The sequence below is a fragment of the Daucus carota genome, chromosome 2 (genome assembly GCF_001625215.2).
Source record: "Daucus carota subsp. sativus chromosome 2, DH1 v3.0, whole genome shotgun sequence".
Taxonomy (NCBI): domain Eukaryota; kingdom Viridiplantae; phylum Streptophyta; class Magnoliopsida; order Apiales; family Apiaceae; genus Daucus; species Daucus carota.
Window position 1 is genome coordinate 48,635,599 of NC_030382.2, and position 16,398 is coordinate 48,651,996.

General features: G+C 33.0%; 3 protein-coding genes across 3 annotated transcripts; 1 reads left to right on the forward strand and 2 right to left on the reverse strand.

Moving 5' to 3' along the window:
• Window positions 1-878: 878 nt before the first annotated feature.
• LOC108207966 (protein C2-DOMAIN ABA-RELATED 7) lies at window positions 879-3,439 on the reverse strand. The gene is made up of 3 exons (XM_017378429.2): window positions 3,185-3,439; window positions 1,814-1,909; window positions 879-1,271 (listed from the first exon to the last, which is right to left on the reverse strand). Exons 1-3 carry the CDS (start codon window positions 3,293-3,295, stop codon window positions 978-980), a joined length of 501 nt encoding a protein of 166 aa, XP_017233918.1. The 5' UTR covers window positions 3,296-3,439; the 3' UTR covers window positions 879-977.
• A 4,269-nt stretch (window positions 3,440-7,708) lies between these two features.
• LOC108205664 (uncharacterized protein At4g22758) lies at window positions 7,709-9,388 on the forward strand. The gene is made up of 2 exons (XM_017375668.2): window positions 7,709-8,378; window positions 8,980-9,388. Exons 1-2 carry the CDS (start codon window positions 8,153-8,155, stop codon window positions 9,165-9,167), a joined length of 414 nt encoding a protein of 137 aa, XP_017231157.1. The 5' UTR covers window positions 7,709-8,152; the 3' UTR covers window positions 9,168-9,388.
• Window positions 9,389-14,159: 4,771 nt separating this feature from the next.
• On the reverse strand, window positions 14,160-16,352 carry LOC108209571 (DELLA protein GAI1). Its single transcript, XM_017380550.2, has one exon. It carries the CDS (start codon window positions 16,121-16,123, stop codon window positions 14,483-14,485), a length of 1,641 nt encoding a protein of 546 aa, XP_017236039.1. The 5' UTR covers window positions 16,124-16,352; the 3' UTR covers window positions 14,160-14,482.
• Window positions 16,353-16,398: the final 46 nt, after the last annotated feature.

The window sequence follows — 16,398 nt, forward strand, 5'->3', positions numbered from 1 at the left end:
TTAAATTACTCATAGTTGTTCTATTAGATATATAATAGATTCGTTAGATCTCTCGTCCTCTCTTCCATTCTTCAACTAACTCAACTTAAAATATAAATTTTCATTCCATTCTATTACATCAAAGTGAACACAGTTTTAAACTGTTTTTTCTACCGATAGTAAACATAAACAGAATAACATGTTAAAAGCAAGATAAAATAGAGTAAATAAGCATATGATATGAAACTACACTGAATCCATTTGAAGTGAAGGTAAAATAGCAATAAAAAGTTCCCTCACATTTTCAGTAATTTCGACCAGTGAAGGATCACGAATAATCCAACTCTCGTTTATTCGTTTTACTCAACCAAACGGTTTTCCTTTGTGAGAGCAAGTCCTATTGTTAAAGTCAAGAAGCTCACAAATTATCCAGCTCTCGTTTTTCTATAAAACTGAATGTTCGACAATCCTGGAAATTTGATAATGAATGACATTCTCTTGGATTTGAGGTAAGTTTTGATAATTTTTATAAATTTTCTTGAGCAAACCTTCAATTTAATCTTTCTCACCATCATTATTTTTTATCTGTAACCTTATTTTATGTATACATTGAGGATGTATAATTGGAAGCTGTATAAGTTGAACTATTTATCTAATATCATGATCTAATACTATGAGCACATGATAGATTTACAGAACTTGTGAAATTGCCTTCACCTGTAGCAGACAATAGATTTTGCATGAAGATTTGTGTTGTTTTTATTAAGAGAATTCAGTATCCACCTAGAAGTAATTCTTTTGAAAAATTGTGATAAGATGGATGCCTCGTATGTCATATTGTTACAGATCTTATTTATAAAGAGTAATACAACATACTCTGCAAAAATCTCATCAGTTAGTGACAAAGAAATATGCAGCTACAGTTTTAACTGGTTGTGAGGTTCTAAGACCATGTCTAATACGCAAAAGAATATCCAAGGTTACATAAATTGAATTATCTACCTGAGACCTTTACTACCTGGAACATCAATCCATTCAATTTGGATCTCTACTTTGCCGCTCTTAACATTTTTCAGTCTGAGTACCATGTCTTGAGTGATTTTCCCCTTGTTCCAGACAACAGCACTTTCAGTATCAAGACAGTTTTCTTCGTTGGGTGAGACACTGCGGATTTTACTACCATCTGGAAGCTTTTCTGTCCCTGCTTTTACGCATTCTATATATGGTTTTATGTCAATATCAGCTTCCCCCAGTGCATCGTCCACAGTAAATGTGTCTTTGTCATATACTGTCTGGAAAAGAAAATTTGTCATCACTAGTTGCGTAAGTGCTTAGCGCATCCATTACTATTTCCTCAAAGACTTAATTCTTCTTCGTAATCAGCCAATAGTAAGCTGATCAAGCCCAAATTTATGGATGTAAAATAGATGTTGATTAAGGCAACTTGAACAATTTACCAGTTATAACCTAAGCACGACCAAGTTCTCAACTGTATGGATGAGTGGATATCTCTACAAGATGTATATAACAAGGTATATGTGCGAGATTGGGAAAGGCATGGCATAACACTATTAAGAGTGATACAGAGATCCACACCCAAACAGAGATAGGAACGAAATTTTAATATCTAAACATGTGTAGAGATAATATAAAATAAAATTTGATTGTGAAAGACTTGGTCATGTCAATGCAACTACAAACTACTAAGATGCAGCTATGGCTTTCTCACTATACAAAAGCAACCAATTGAATCAAGACTTCAATGAGACATGCATGCTACGATTAACAGACACTGATGGGCAGTGAACTCAGCTGAGTATGGAGGTATGCTTACTAGTTTGATTGGAGTTGTTAAATCCTTAATTGAGAGGGTCAGATCATCATTCCACTCAGGACTGCAGTGGTTCTTGACTACAAGAGTCTTCAGTTTCTGCAGATATTTGCATATGCTATCAGCCGAGAAAACATAAACAGCATAGGCTGAACATTGTGGTAGACATAATATAATTCATAATTTCATATCCAATAGGACTGATCATTAAAAAATAACATATACCCCAATTATTTAATAAGATGCTTCAGTTTCAGTAGAAGGAACAGAGAATAGCCCTTCCACCATTGAAGTCACCAAACCAAAGTTAATTTTGATTATAAAAACAAGCTAACTGTGTCGATTGCAGCTTTAATGGTAGCGCGGACCAATTATCCAAATTCCAAAGCCTGGAGGCACATGTTTTTAGCATGTGAAAATTTCCGCCGCTTACTCTCCCCCTCTTGAATGTGTACCAAACTCAAAGCAACTTTTAAATCACCTATTAGCCGGACCATGTTTTTAGGCCATGGCCATCAATCAAGTTTTTTTTTTAAAGCTGATCACCTGATCTAATACTACTGGTGTAAAGAAGTATAAACATAATCTAGTGGCTAGAGCTCGAGAGTTAAAGATCGTACATGAAGCTTCTTATAGAAGAATCCAAAAAGCTTTTAAACTGACGGTGATAAAAGAAGCCTTAATCGTGTCACTCAAGGAGTCAAGTTAAAAAGGAATTCCTCTTAATCTGAAGAACCAATTGGAATAAGCAAACATGACACGGTAATATTTGTGTAGATGAGCAAAATCAAATGAATACGATGTGAGGTTGCTGAGTCTAAGGTTGCCCTGCTACCATCCTGAGCTTACAAGAATTATAATATTCTTTCTGGTCCATTATATAAGTCGTTTAACTTTTTATACGTACCTTAGACATCCTTCTAAAAATAGGTGTAAAAAGTTAAACGCCCTAAATAATGGAATAAAGAGTAAAAAATAAACTAGGAATATTTGTGTAAACGGCCGGATTCTATATCTACAAACCTGTCATCGATGTCTTATATTGTAACTCATTCTGACCTCGTTTTCTCGTACTATAAATTCTTGTGTATTTTTATCGATGGAGGCAGTTTTTGTTCCAATAACATGAGCATCATTATATATTCATATATTCATCATCTACGCCATTTAAAAATCATAATCACAGTTCATTGTGATAACAGACAATTTTGACCGGAGAAAGGATTTAAAATATTTCATTAAATTTATAAAATTTATGGCACAATGTCAATTATCAAGAAACTGGGATACACGAAGAATATCATGTACACACAAAGGATAACATAAGATATATATAAACAAGAATCAAGAAAGATGTAGAAATGAGAGCAAGACCTGATCAGCCATGGTAACGACAACAAAAGGATCACTACCAGTTGTATCACGAGCAACAAGCTCCATTCCTCTGCGCACCCTAATCCGAAGAAGCCCCATCATATTCTCCATCTTTAATTTTTTTGATTCGGATGCTTCTCCAGAAATTAAATCTCGAATTATTATGTAAAGTTATGGTTCGATGATTTTTGAGCCAGATGACTTCACCGGATAACAAGAAACATGCAAAGAACCAAAAGAAATTTAGATAACAATATTGAAATATATGCTTAGATCGGATAGATTTATAATTTGCCACCCGTCAAACTTTACAACCTTTACGACTAGCGTAGAAGCCCGTGCAAGGCACGGACCAACACTTATATATAAAATTATATATTATTTATTTTAATTAATAAATTTGTTTGTTTTTATAGTATAATTGTGTTTTTATTAAATTCTTAGGTATAATTTTATTTTGAAACCAACTAATAATATCAATAATATCTAATTCAGGATAGTAAATATATTTTTATTTACTCAGACTGACGAAATAATTTGTATATGAGAGATTTTTACAATCAGTGAAGTCTGGTGGGCTATTCAATCCAATTATAACGACATAGATAGAACTTTTACACGCAAATTATATATTTCAATTTATAAAATAGGTAAATAGTTGAAATTGATTTAATATGTTCATAATTTATAGTCACCCTTAGTGATATGATCGAATTCAAGCACATGAACATATAAAAGTTTAACAATACGAATCGATCAAAGTTTGGATACACATAATAGTTGTGATCTCCCGTTGTCTCTCTTTCTCACCATCGTTGTCTCTCTTTCTCACCATGTCTTTCAATCTTCTTATAGCCGGTCTACACATATTTATATGTCGAACAATACTATGATCATCAGTCGGTCGAACGATCATTTGCTACCATATTACTATCTTATCATGAAAGTTTATCAATATTTAATAAGTTGATTATTTTTTATAAAATCATATGTGATTATTTTATTTAAAAGTCAATTGTCTAAAATTCGGCTGATTTGAGTTGTAGTTCGGTTAAGTACTTGCACTCGAACTCTTTTCCAAGCTAATTTTATATTGTTTGGATGATGACTCAATTTTGAGTTCCACTCGAGTAAAACTCGAGTTTTGTTTGTTTTTAATAATATAATTGTGTTTTTATTAAACTTTTATGTGTACTTTTATTTTGAAGCCAACTAATAACATCAATAATATCTAACTCTGGATAGTAAATATATTTTTATTTACTCATACTAACACGATATAATATGTATATGAGTGATTTTTACAACCAGTGAAGTCTAATGGACTATTCAATCCAATTAATAATGACACAAGTAAAATTTTTAGACGCAAATTATATATTTTTATCTATAAAACATATAAATAGTTGAAATTGATTTAATATGTTCACAAGTTACGATCACCTATAGTGATATGATCGAATTCGAGCACATGCACATATAAAAGTTTAACTACACGAGTTGATCAAAGTTCAGACACACATAATAGTTGTTATCTCCCTTTGTCTCGCTTTCTCTCCTCCTCTCTCTCAGTCTTCTTATAGCCGGTCTACACATATTTATATGTTGAACAATAAGCGGTTGAACGATCATTTGCTAACCTATTACTCCCTCCGTCCTTTTATATTTACTCTAGTAATGAGTACTCGATATAATCACTGAGTCAAATCATAATTTGATTTTTAAAATAATGATTACAGAATTTAATTAAGTTGTCACTTGAGTCCATTACATATAAATAATTTTTATTTTTTAATAAAATGAGAATTACAAGATCTTAATTTAAATCTATAATTAAAATGATAGTTTGATTAAATGTTCCAAAATAAGTTGAGATAAATGAGGGGTCATAAATAAGTGAAAAGTGTAATTAACATAAATATTTATTTATGTGCAAATACCTTAATCAATGATATTTAATATGTTAGATATATAATAAATGAACCATATTGGTATTTTTGTAAATATAGATTAAATAGGGGTATAATGGACATTTCACGCCAAATTCTTTTGCTCTTTTTGTCCTTGGTTGCAATTTAATATATAGAAGTAGATTTAAATGATACAAAAACGTCTAATGTTTTTATTTTTAAGCAGTGCTGCTAATATAACATAATTAAGTGACGTTGTTGATATTATAAAAAATGAATAAAAATTAAAACTGATGAAGGGCAACAATTGGTTGATTATTCAAACAAATTAGAAGGCAATATTTACTTTTTTATTAATTATTTTTCTGGCCAGGATAATATTTCGAGAATTAAAATATAATATTTACAGCATCCAAATATGTGTGAAAAATATCACCAAAAAATTGAAAGATAAATGAAATTTTAAAAATAAGAAGTGAATATATTTTTTTTTTATTTTTCAAATATCAAATAAAGAATCGGCTTATATAAAATGAGATGGGTGAGGATAAATTTTGTCGATATTGCAAGTTGCGAGTGGTGGGCCTGTGGCAGCCGTAGGTGGTTAGACTCTACTGCTGTACTGTAGGGAGGTCCTGCCTAAAAAATTTCTCAACATCCCGGTGCTGAATGAAAATTGTGGCAAAATCATCGTTATCAAGAAAAGTTTGATGAAAATTTTATTTGTTGTTTCTTGTTTGTATTTACTATTTAGTATCTTTCCTGAATTCGTAAAGATTAAAAAGACATTTGGGGGCCCGAAAATCGATTAGATCGATCATAACGTCCGTCAATCTATGTCGATGAATAATTTAAGTTGTCAACTTCAATAATTAAAAATAAAGATAGGTAGAGAACAGATCGATTACAGCAAGAGCATGGAATATGAGTGGGAGCCTTGCTTGAGTTGATAACTCTTGAGATGTTTCCAGAGGACTTGAAATATCGAACGCTATGTGATAAACACGTATACTTGGCCAGCCTTAGATAAACACTAATTTATCTTCGAAATAAAATGCGTTTTTTCACCAAACTGTATTATTGTACGGTGCAGCCGTGCAGGTACAACCACTGATTGCGATTTGTAAAATGATGTGTCTATTCAAAATTGTAAAATTGCAAAGAACTTTTCATCTTGATGTAGAGTCATGTTCGCTAAGGCCTCAGGGTCATGAATATCCTCCGTACTGTTCTTAGTTAAATCTCAAGTGGTTGAAAAGTTTAATGATCAGCAGCCTGTTGCATTAGTTTAGTCACGGTTGTTTAAAACTTGAATCACTATATGTCTAATTGATATTTTAATAAATTATACTCTGTTCGTCCCCTTATACATCGGCACGCGGCCTGTTTGGTTCATAGAAGCAGAAGCTGCTTCTGACTTCTGCTTCTCTTGACCCGTTTGTGTAAAGAAGTAGAAGCACTTTTAAAAAGCTGAGAATGCTAGCTTCTATCTCACAGCTTCTGCTTCTTTTCCAAACACTTTATTAACTTCTTTACTTCTCACTTCTACTCCACTTCTTTACTATAAGCAAGAAATCACTTCTTTTAAGCTAACCCAAACGGCCCCATAGTCTCATAACTTATTTTTAGAATTTTTCTTTTATGAATAAAAGTTTGAATGTTATATTTTTATTCAGAAAAAGAAAATTTTAAAAATAAATTATAAAAATATATTTTACAAAAACATTAAAGTGCGTGTCGAGCAGTGAAAAAGAAACGTATAGAATTAAATGGGACAAAGAGAGTATACTATTTTAAATTTTTTATTTGAATTTGATTCTACAGGAATTTCAGATAAAGTACTGTAGACCCATATACAGTCTTTGAATTTAAATACAACTTTTCAAAATAATCACACAAAATCATGACTATTTGAATACGATGAGATTTTAATAAATTTTAAATAATCATAATTAAATTAAATCAAATTTTAAAATTTAATTTAAAATTATTGATAGACCAAACATAGTAATCTCAATTAAATATCCAATATTCAGATATATTTTATTAAAATCCGAGTTGAATACCCCAGGATTTCGAGAATATTTTCTTTGAATCCTAATTGAATATCCTCTTTATGAATCTGATTAAATGTAAACCAAATTTTAATCCACATATGTTTTGTTTATACTTATTTCTCTTAATAATTGTATTAAATATTACAGCCCAGGCTAGGAATATATATTTCTTTAAGCAAGTTATTTAAGCCTATATTTTTATGATTAAAAGTAGAAGAATATATACATGTGCACATTTTTTCTTCATGTGTGCTTAATTTGACCTGCATGCTGCATCCTTCATTGAATTCTAGAACCTGTGCCGATCATCTTATTCTTCCTATTTTGTTATATTCGAAAGTTTGATATGACATTTACCAATTTCATATTTCCATGTATATATTACTGTAAAAAATAAATAAAAAATGTCGAAAAGATAATCCATCCAAACTTACCTAACTTGGTACGGTAAGGGTAACAACCTGTAATTTACCCCAGCTGGCCACCGCCAAGTAAATTACTGCCAAATTTACCTAACACAAAGCGCATGATTAATGGGCCGGGTCGGTCATTTATACACCACACTCGAAACAAAAACGTGGTAAAAACCGATATCAATCCTATCAAACCCTAACACACCTCCCCCAAATCAGAATCAATACATACAGCCCCGCCTATATATAATTATTCCCCTCTGTTCAATAGCCTCCATCAAACACACACACACACACACACTTTTATTCTCTCTTTGTGCAATTGGATTGTGAATGGTAGAAATCTTAAGTAATTGGTTGATGATCTCCCTCTTCCCTTCAAGGGGGGTCTCTGTTGTTTTCTCTTTCGGTTCTTGCAAAGAAGGCTGGTACTTTCGCTGCATCGGTGTTGACCCCTGAGATCTCTAACCCCTTCTCACAATCTTTCGTTTTTCCTTTAAAGTTGGGATCTTTTTCGCATAATCAAACAGCCCTTTTGTTGAATTTTTGTTATTGCTTGTTAATTTCTTGTTTTTGATAATTGCAAAGATGTTGCTTTCTAAGCAGAAGAAGAATGATAAGGGGAATAGGTTGTTGGTGAGTATTACGGTTATGGGGAGTGCTGGCCCCATCCGGTTTGTTGTTAATGAGAAGGAGCTTGTAGCTAGTGTTATGGATACTGCTCTTAAGTCTTATGCCCGTGAGGGGAGATTGCCGCTTCTGGGATCCAATCTTGATCATTTTGTACTATACTGCCCCATTGCTGGCACTGAAGGTATAAACCTTTTCGAGTTTGTTTTGGGTCTTAATTTATGAAAAGTCATTGAATTGCTTTGTGTAATTGTGAATTATGAAATGTTATGTGTGTTTGTGTATACTTTCTCGATTAATTACAAATTTATTTGGCTTGGTGATTTGTGTTACTAAGAGTGGCGAGAATTGATTTGGTTGTTTAGCTATGTTCTTTGGTAGTGTCATGGGTGGCTTGTGCTGCTGTCATGATTGACTTGTAGCTGGTTTTGCAATATGTAGTAATGTGATGGCTAATTTGTGCTCCTATGAATGGTGATTTATGGCTGGTTTGAAGAGTTTTGGGGCTAAAATTGTTTACTTTGAACGTGACTATGTTAATACTGTTCAACAAACTAGATGATTACTAGTTGCACAAAACATCAATGAGTTTAGAACTCTGTTGAATTGGATTTATTGCTTAATCTATAGGTATAATTGAGAAATACTGACTTTCTACTGCATTGAGCTGTGATGGCAACGTCATTATCACTTGTAGGAAGGCTTTAAGTTAAACTTGTACCAAACAATATACATACGCCTTAAATGTTGATACTTTGCTTATTGTTTACTTGTTATGTTTGCAGCTTTGAGCCCATGGGAAACAATTGGCTCATTTGGGGTCCGAAATTTTATGCTGTGCAAGAAGCCAGGGGTGGACAAGGTTATCGACAACGGAAAGCAAGCGGGAGATGCAACAATTACTAGGAAGGGTGCTGGCAGCTGGAAAGCATGGTTCAACAAGTCTCTCAATCTTAAGATCTCTTCCCATTGAATTGAGACAAGTTATTGGATAGTGGAGCTGGTGTTTGAAGTTTATTCAGTTTTATTTATTGTTATTGGCTACAATTTGAATTTCTTCTCAAAGATTGTTCATGTTCTTTCGAGTAATGTCAGAACTGTTGTCTGAGTAACAACATATGTAAACCTTCTGAGGTTTCGTTTTCCATTATTAAATAAAATTTGCCCACTATGGCCTTTGCTGCCTTTGGTTTAGATTTGTTGTATACTCGTAGAATTTACATAAGCTGCTTCTGTCCGGTTGGCTAAGATCTAGGATGTTGGAACTCTTAGATGGTTATGATGATATTATTTAAACAGATTCTTGAAGATATTCTGATGTATACTTCGAAGGAAACCACCCAATTAAAATCTGTCATAATATATAATTTGAGAAAATAACTGGGGTCCCTAGCATTACCCATACTTTGAAAAATGAAACATGTGTTTCGAAGAATTTAAGCTTAGAAGAAAAACGAGGTTTGAATATAGATTACTATCAAAGGACTGGTTAAGCAGTTTCCACATGAAGGTAAGTCAGGAAATTCCCACTTGATCATAGATGGTAAACACCAACCAATGATGTACATTGTTTTTTTTTTTTTTAGATGGTTGCTAATATGATAATTGATATTGATATACATAATGCAAAATTGACTTTGGTGAATGCATGTATTAGGTACGAAGGTAAAGTGTATTTTACTTAAATTAAGGGGCCGTTTGGCTGGACTTAAAAGAAGTGACTTATTGCTTAAAGTAAAGAAGTTGATTAGAAGTGAGAAGTTGATTTAGACTTATAAGTTATTACAAGTGTTTGGACACCGTGACTTATAAGTTTTTAAGTGTTTGGATAACTTAACTTATAAGTTGGTATAGTTTCGTAATTTTGTAATATAATTATTTGATATTTACGAAATAAATTGAGAAAAGTTGATGAAAATATTAGATTAAAGTAATATTTATATTATATAAAAAATGGTTTTTGGTTTGCTTTGTCTCACATTTAAATGATCTATAAGTGTGTTTAAAAATTTATATAAATATAAATATATAATATTGATATATTTAAATATTTCATAAAATTGAAGACAAAAACTTAAATTAAAAAAAAATCTTTATATTCAATCACCTATGAATGGAGATAACATAAATCAGAAGAATAAAAAATAAATAAAAACAATAGGAAGTGAAAAGGAGGAAGCAACGGCCGAAAGAAGTTATAAGCTCAGTCCAAAAAAAAGCTCTGATTCGTAGCTTATTTTATCAGCTTCTTTTCCCTTTTTTAAGCCCTTCACATCCCTTGCCAAACGGTTGAGAAAAGAGAGGAAGTGGGCTTCTGAGCTTTTAAGCCCAGAAGTTCCACTCCCAAACACCCACTAAAACTTATTAATTAAAACATTTTAAAAGAACAAACACTATTTTTAATCAAACGATCATATGTGGTCATCGTACATTTTTGCAGAATAGTCATGGCGTACAGATATGAAAAATGTGGTTGGCATGTGCAAGATTCGTGTGGAACCAGGGATGGCAATCGGTCGGTATGGTTCGGTTTTAACGAAAACCGAAACCGAACCGAATATTGTTTTTCATACTCGAACCGAACCGAATCGAAACCCTAAGTTCAAAAACCAAACCCGAACCACCGGTTTTCGGTTCGGTTCGGTTTTAACCGAAACCGAAAACTATATAAAAATTTCTAAAAAATTATATCTAAAATATAGGTTCATAAACAAGTCTTTTATTCAAAAATTAACATATCCTCAATTTATTACAAAACATTCATGATTAAATTAGCAATTACAATAATTCATAATTAATAAGAAGCTTCATTTTTTTAAGTATTAGTAAAGTATTATTAATTCAGCTTTTTAAAATCCTTTTATTAATTCAGCTTATTAAAAATAAATATAAGTTAATTGCTATACACAAGAAAATAAAACATTATATTCTAATATAAGATTGTATGGATTTTATTTTATTTATTTAGTTGAACAAAATTTTTTATGATACTTTTCTTTTGTTCAAATATTATTTAATACTAGATTATGTTTATTTTATTATAAGAATATGTATTTAGTATTTATAAATAAATTTGTATCATATTTAATATTTGAATAAGTGATGAAAAATTATTTTAAAAAAAAGATAACAATATAATTATTATTTTTTACACATATCTTTTCATCTTGTGATAATGACTATTTTATATAAATATGATACACACACACACACACACACACACACACAGATATATATATATATATATATATATATATATATATATATATATATTGTATATCGGGTTCGGTCGGGTTTCGGTTTGGTTCGGATTCGAATCGGGTTTCGGATATTCGGGTCGGTATCGGTTCGGTTGGCCTAAAAACCAAACCCATACCAAATTCAATCGGTTTTTAAAAATAAAAACTAAACCCATAACCAAACCATAAAATTCGGGTTCGGTAAAAACCATTCGGGTCGGTTCGGTCGGATATCCGTCGGTTCGGAAAATTTTGCCATCCCTATGTGGAACCATGCCGCATCTATGGTGATTTAAATAATTCAGGGTTTATATGCGTAAACAATACTCCCTCGGTCCCATTGATTAGTATACATATGGGAAGTGACACGGAGGTTAAGAAAAAGAGTAATTTAGTAAAAAAAGTAAGAAAAGTTGGTGAAGTGATGGGACCTTTTAATATTTAATGTGTAAAATGAGTGTAGTGTGAGTTAAATGATGGGACCTACTAATATTTAATGTATAAAGTGGGTATAGTGGAAGAAGGTAGTGGGTGTAGTTAAGTTTTTATATTATAAAAGTTTACTATTTTTGGTATGTATACAATTAATGGGACGTCCCTAAAAGGAAACTGTCCAATGGGACGGAGGGAGTAATATTTTTTGGTTTAAAAAATCATATAAAAATAGTACTGTAGTAATGTTTTCTGGCTCATCTCTATTGTTGTAGTCCAATAATTTAAAAGCCCGAACCTTGTAGAGGCCCATATGGCACTCGTAAGCTTCATCCTCCTTGGGGACGAAATGGTCCAGCTCAAATATAAACCGGCACAATTCTGTAAAAGAAAATATTTATTTACATAATAAGCATAAATTTATGACATGTATTTACCAGAGATTTTAATAATTTAATAATAATTTATAAATTTTAATATATTCTATTTGATTTTAATTTTATACGGATTCTAGAAAAATTGTCACAGAATTGATGTAGAGTACTTGAATTTTATGCACTATATTTCAAAAGTCCGTAAATTGTGAATTCAAAAAATATAAAATATAATGAACAATCTCACAAAATTTATTATTTTTTGAAATTTAGAAAAGTCATTGGCAATTGAATATCATCATATTTTAATAGATTTTAAATAATCTCAAAAATCATGATTGAGCATCACAATATTCTTTTGGATAATTTAAAATTATAATTTGATATTTCATAATTGTTATGTATTTTTAAAATTTGAGTTGAATACACCTGAATTTTATAAATGAAAAAAATAATATTTAAAATCCCAATTAAATACTCACCGTTAACATTTTGTTCATATTGCGAATTGATTTTTTAGAAATTTATTATTAGAAATTATTATTAAAGACAAATTGTAAACCATTGAATTGCCTAAAGAAATGAAATTAGCGTCTAACCACCGATCTCAATCATGTAACCCGCACGCACACTCTTCAAATCTCTCCATCATATTCATTTGAGAAGAAGAAATTTAATTTGACCAACATTTGTACGTCTATATACTCAGAATCATTCACTTTGCACAGTGCTTTCCCCAGAGCTTTCTATGACCCTCAATTCTGTTTCCACTTGTAGGTTGACTTGGTGAATTTCGGCAACCTATAATGGCATGTCGACGTGAACTTAACGTCTCTTCTCTTTACATGAATCTCCACTTTTCTCCATGGTCCTAACATGTTGAGAAATTCACTCAGGGACCAAGGAGGGTCCGTTGAGCTAGAAGACTGTTATGTCTATGTATACAACGAGCAAATATAAATAAGATAAAATTTGGTTCTGGCAATGCCGCAATGCTAAATTTGAACAATATTTAATTGGTCGAATCGAATGCCTTCCATCGATTTTGCTGGAGCTGTAAATGAAGTAAAGACAACGTTCGCATTGTTGTAAAAAATCACGCCGTCCAGCATATGTAAACGAATATTCTTAATATTACGCTTATTGTAGTAGCAACTAGCAAGTAAACAATTGACCATGACCAACAAGCACGGCCTTCAGTTGAGCAGTGAAAGCGATGGATTTAATTTTTGATACTACTTTCAACAAGGCATTATCCCGCAATCTTCAGTAATTGGGATTAAAAACTCAGGGGTTTAGGATATCTTTTTTATAAAAAAATAAGCCATTTATGTTTTAACAAATAAATAAAAATTGAGTACTTTTTTGAAATTAAGTACATAATTTTACATCTTATTATATATGAAGAAAAAGATACTCAAAATAAATTCTTAATGAAAATAATGCCTGACAAACCCGTTCTAAATTGTTATGAAAAGACAGCCACTAGCAACACTTGCCTACAAATACAAATTACAAAGTGATGGCGAAAGATTATGCCGTGGGAGCTGTAAAAGTTTAATTATTTGCCGCAAAAGTTGACACCATCTGTACATGGTTATAAAGGTCGGCTAAATTGGATTGGTAGATCATTATATAAAATTTGTTAAATATGTAGGATATTTTAATTATTTTGATTGGCTATAATTTAAAAAATATTTATTATTAAATTAAATAAAATGTAGCTCATTGTGTATTAACAATTTTTTTTAATTTTTTGGTTCTAAATACATAATTCTACATTCTAATATATTAAAAATAAATAAATAATGATGCCGTCCATTATCTAGTGATCGACAATTTTGATTGTAGCTATTACAATTAATTCATTAAAGATTTGAAATTCATAAGTACAAGTAATATATGATCTTTAAAAATAACTAGAAGAAAAAAAAGAAAGGCAGAACCATTATTATGTGAAATGAGAAGATACATAAATTCACATCCATTCTTCTACCCATTACCTCCAATATAAAAAAATTAAAATATAAGGGAAGAAAATTGTAAATTAAAAGTTGCAAAAACATCAAAACAAAAGTAGAACCACACAAATGTTGGTACATTACACATGTCTAACATCACAAGACTTGTAATATCTCTTTCTTGCAATAATCGCCGTTATCTAGTAGTGCACCACCTCTCTGTGTTGTGATTCGCTGGCACTGAGTGACATAACCCGCTATTATGAGTTTCAACTGACCGAGTTAACCACTGAGTTTCCAGGCCGAGGTAGTAATGAGCGGTCTACTGTGCCAACCCAACATCAAACATCCTTCATGCTCCTCCACCCTGTACCCATCCCCACCTGCAAACAAAGCCAATAACATACTAGCTTGCTTAAACGCATTAGATCCCAAGTGAACCGGTTCAAACCGAGCCAAGTTAAACCGGTCTCTCCACTGAGTTAATGGTTCATGTCTCTCAATCCGATCAACTCCTTCACAAGCCACCAAATTGCAAATCTGTCTGCCCAAAAACACCTCGGACATCACCTTATCTTGCGTACTCACGGCTGCACCACCATCAACCCCGCCACCACAGCTCTCCAACGAATCAAAAAGAGTTGAATAATAATGCAACGACTCGGTAAACCGATCCAAGAAAAGCGGTCCGTTATGACTCGCTTCTTGTTCCCCAACCGTTACAATTTCTGGTTTCATCTGCGCCACAGCAGCCATCACCTTCTCAATCGCACCAGGCCTAGCCAAAAGCTGATGCAACTCAAACATCGAATTCACTGCCACTGTCTCACCTTCCCTTAAATCAAGCATAGAAGCATCAAGATCCGCCAAGCTATTAGCCACAAACCCCCTGTACTCAAACTTAACCTGAATAGTTTCGGCGAATTGAGCCAATTTCCACCCCACTTCTTGCAAATGATCCGTATTATCCTGCGAAGGAGGCCCAATTCCAGTCAACCTAAAAGTCGGCGGTCCACCAGGCCGCAAAGCCAAAGCTTGCATCAAAGCAGGCCATTGCATACCCTGTTTCATACTAAAATCAATAACATGAACCATCTTCTTATCCGCAAACGCCTCAAGTATAGCCTGATTAGCCGTAAAATGAGCAAACTTCAAATACGGACAAGTCTCGTAAAAATGCATCTCAAGCATCTCACTAAACCCCGAATCCTTCTGAGTTTGCGGATACAATCTGTATATCCGCCTAGCCAAGGCCTCAGCAAAATAAGTAGCCACTTTCCTCATCGCCCCTATCTGCGAAACAGCCAACACTCCAATCTGTTTCACAAGAACCTCCGCTAACTTAAAATTACTCTCCTGCACAGCTTCGGCACACGCCATCAAACTATGCACTAATCTCACACCATTCTCTTGCGAATCAACCAAAACCTGAACAGCCTGATTCTGAGTTTCGCTCGGGCTCTGACTCACCGGAGCCTCCCAACTCGGCTCCGTCTTCAATCTTTTATTTGAATTTGACAAAACAGCGTCCCCTGGGATGGCCTTAAGATCATAATCAGAATCATCGAAAATAATCTTACTCGAAGATGACTGAGCAAACATGTCATCGGGCTGATTGGGATTAAATTCACCGATCATTGAATTAAGCCAGGAATTCAAATCAGATGGATTATAATGAACCGTATCAGACCCAAGCTGCGAAATCTCCTGTTGTTGGGCCTGGCCCATAGCTGTTTCAAGATGCTGCAGCTTCTCAGCAATATCAGCCATATCAGATGATTTCACCTTGTACCCAAGAACTGCAAGCAGCTCATCGACCCCGGCGTCTTGTTCGGCGTCGTTCCATTTCATTTTTGATTTTCCCGGTGAGTAAATATCGCCGGTCATGGACGAGCTAGCGCCGGCGCTGTGGTCTCGTTTCATGGTTGAAATTTTTAGTTTCTCTCTCTAGAAAAAAGAGGTTTGGATGAAAAGGAGTGATAATTGGGTGAAGAATCTGGGCATTTGAGATTGGATGAGCTGTGAGAAGTGTAGTTGAAGGAGAGAGGAGAGAGAAGCTTGCTTGTAGACTCTCTCTCTATAATTTATATGCAGATGCAATAATATGCATGTAAATAATTGAATATGGAGCAGGCATAAAATAGTGCAATACTGTGTGAGAAAGAAGCTAATGCATCGTGATAGTTGACAGGACGCGA

Bases quoted from the DNA above. Each gene is read 5' to 3' on its own strand.
- LOC108207966 (XM_017378429.2), bottom strand. From the start codon at position 3,295: ATGGAGAATATGATGGGGCTTCTTCGGATTAGGGTGCGCAGAGGAATG. The intron at 1,910-3,184 runs GTCTTGCTCTCA...AAATATCTGCAG, and splicing joins TCGTTACCATGGCTGATCAG to AAACTGAAGACTCTTGTAGT. The intron at 1,272-1,813 runs GTAAGCATACCT...TTTCTTTTCCAG, and splicing joins TAACAACTCCAATCAAACTA to ACAGTATATGACAAAGACAC.
- LOC108205664 (XM_017375668.2), top strand. From the start codon at position 8,153: ATGTTGCTTTCTAAGCAGAAGAAGAATGATAAGGGGAATAGGTTGTTG. The intron at 8,379-8,979 runs GTATAAACCTTT...TTATGTTTGCAG, and splicing joins CCCCATTGCTGGCACTGAAG to CTTTGAGCCCATGGGAAACA.
- LOC108209571 (XM_017380550.2), bottom strand. From the start codon at position 16,123: ATGAAACGAGACCACAGCGCCGGCGCTAGCTCGTCCATGACCGGCGAT.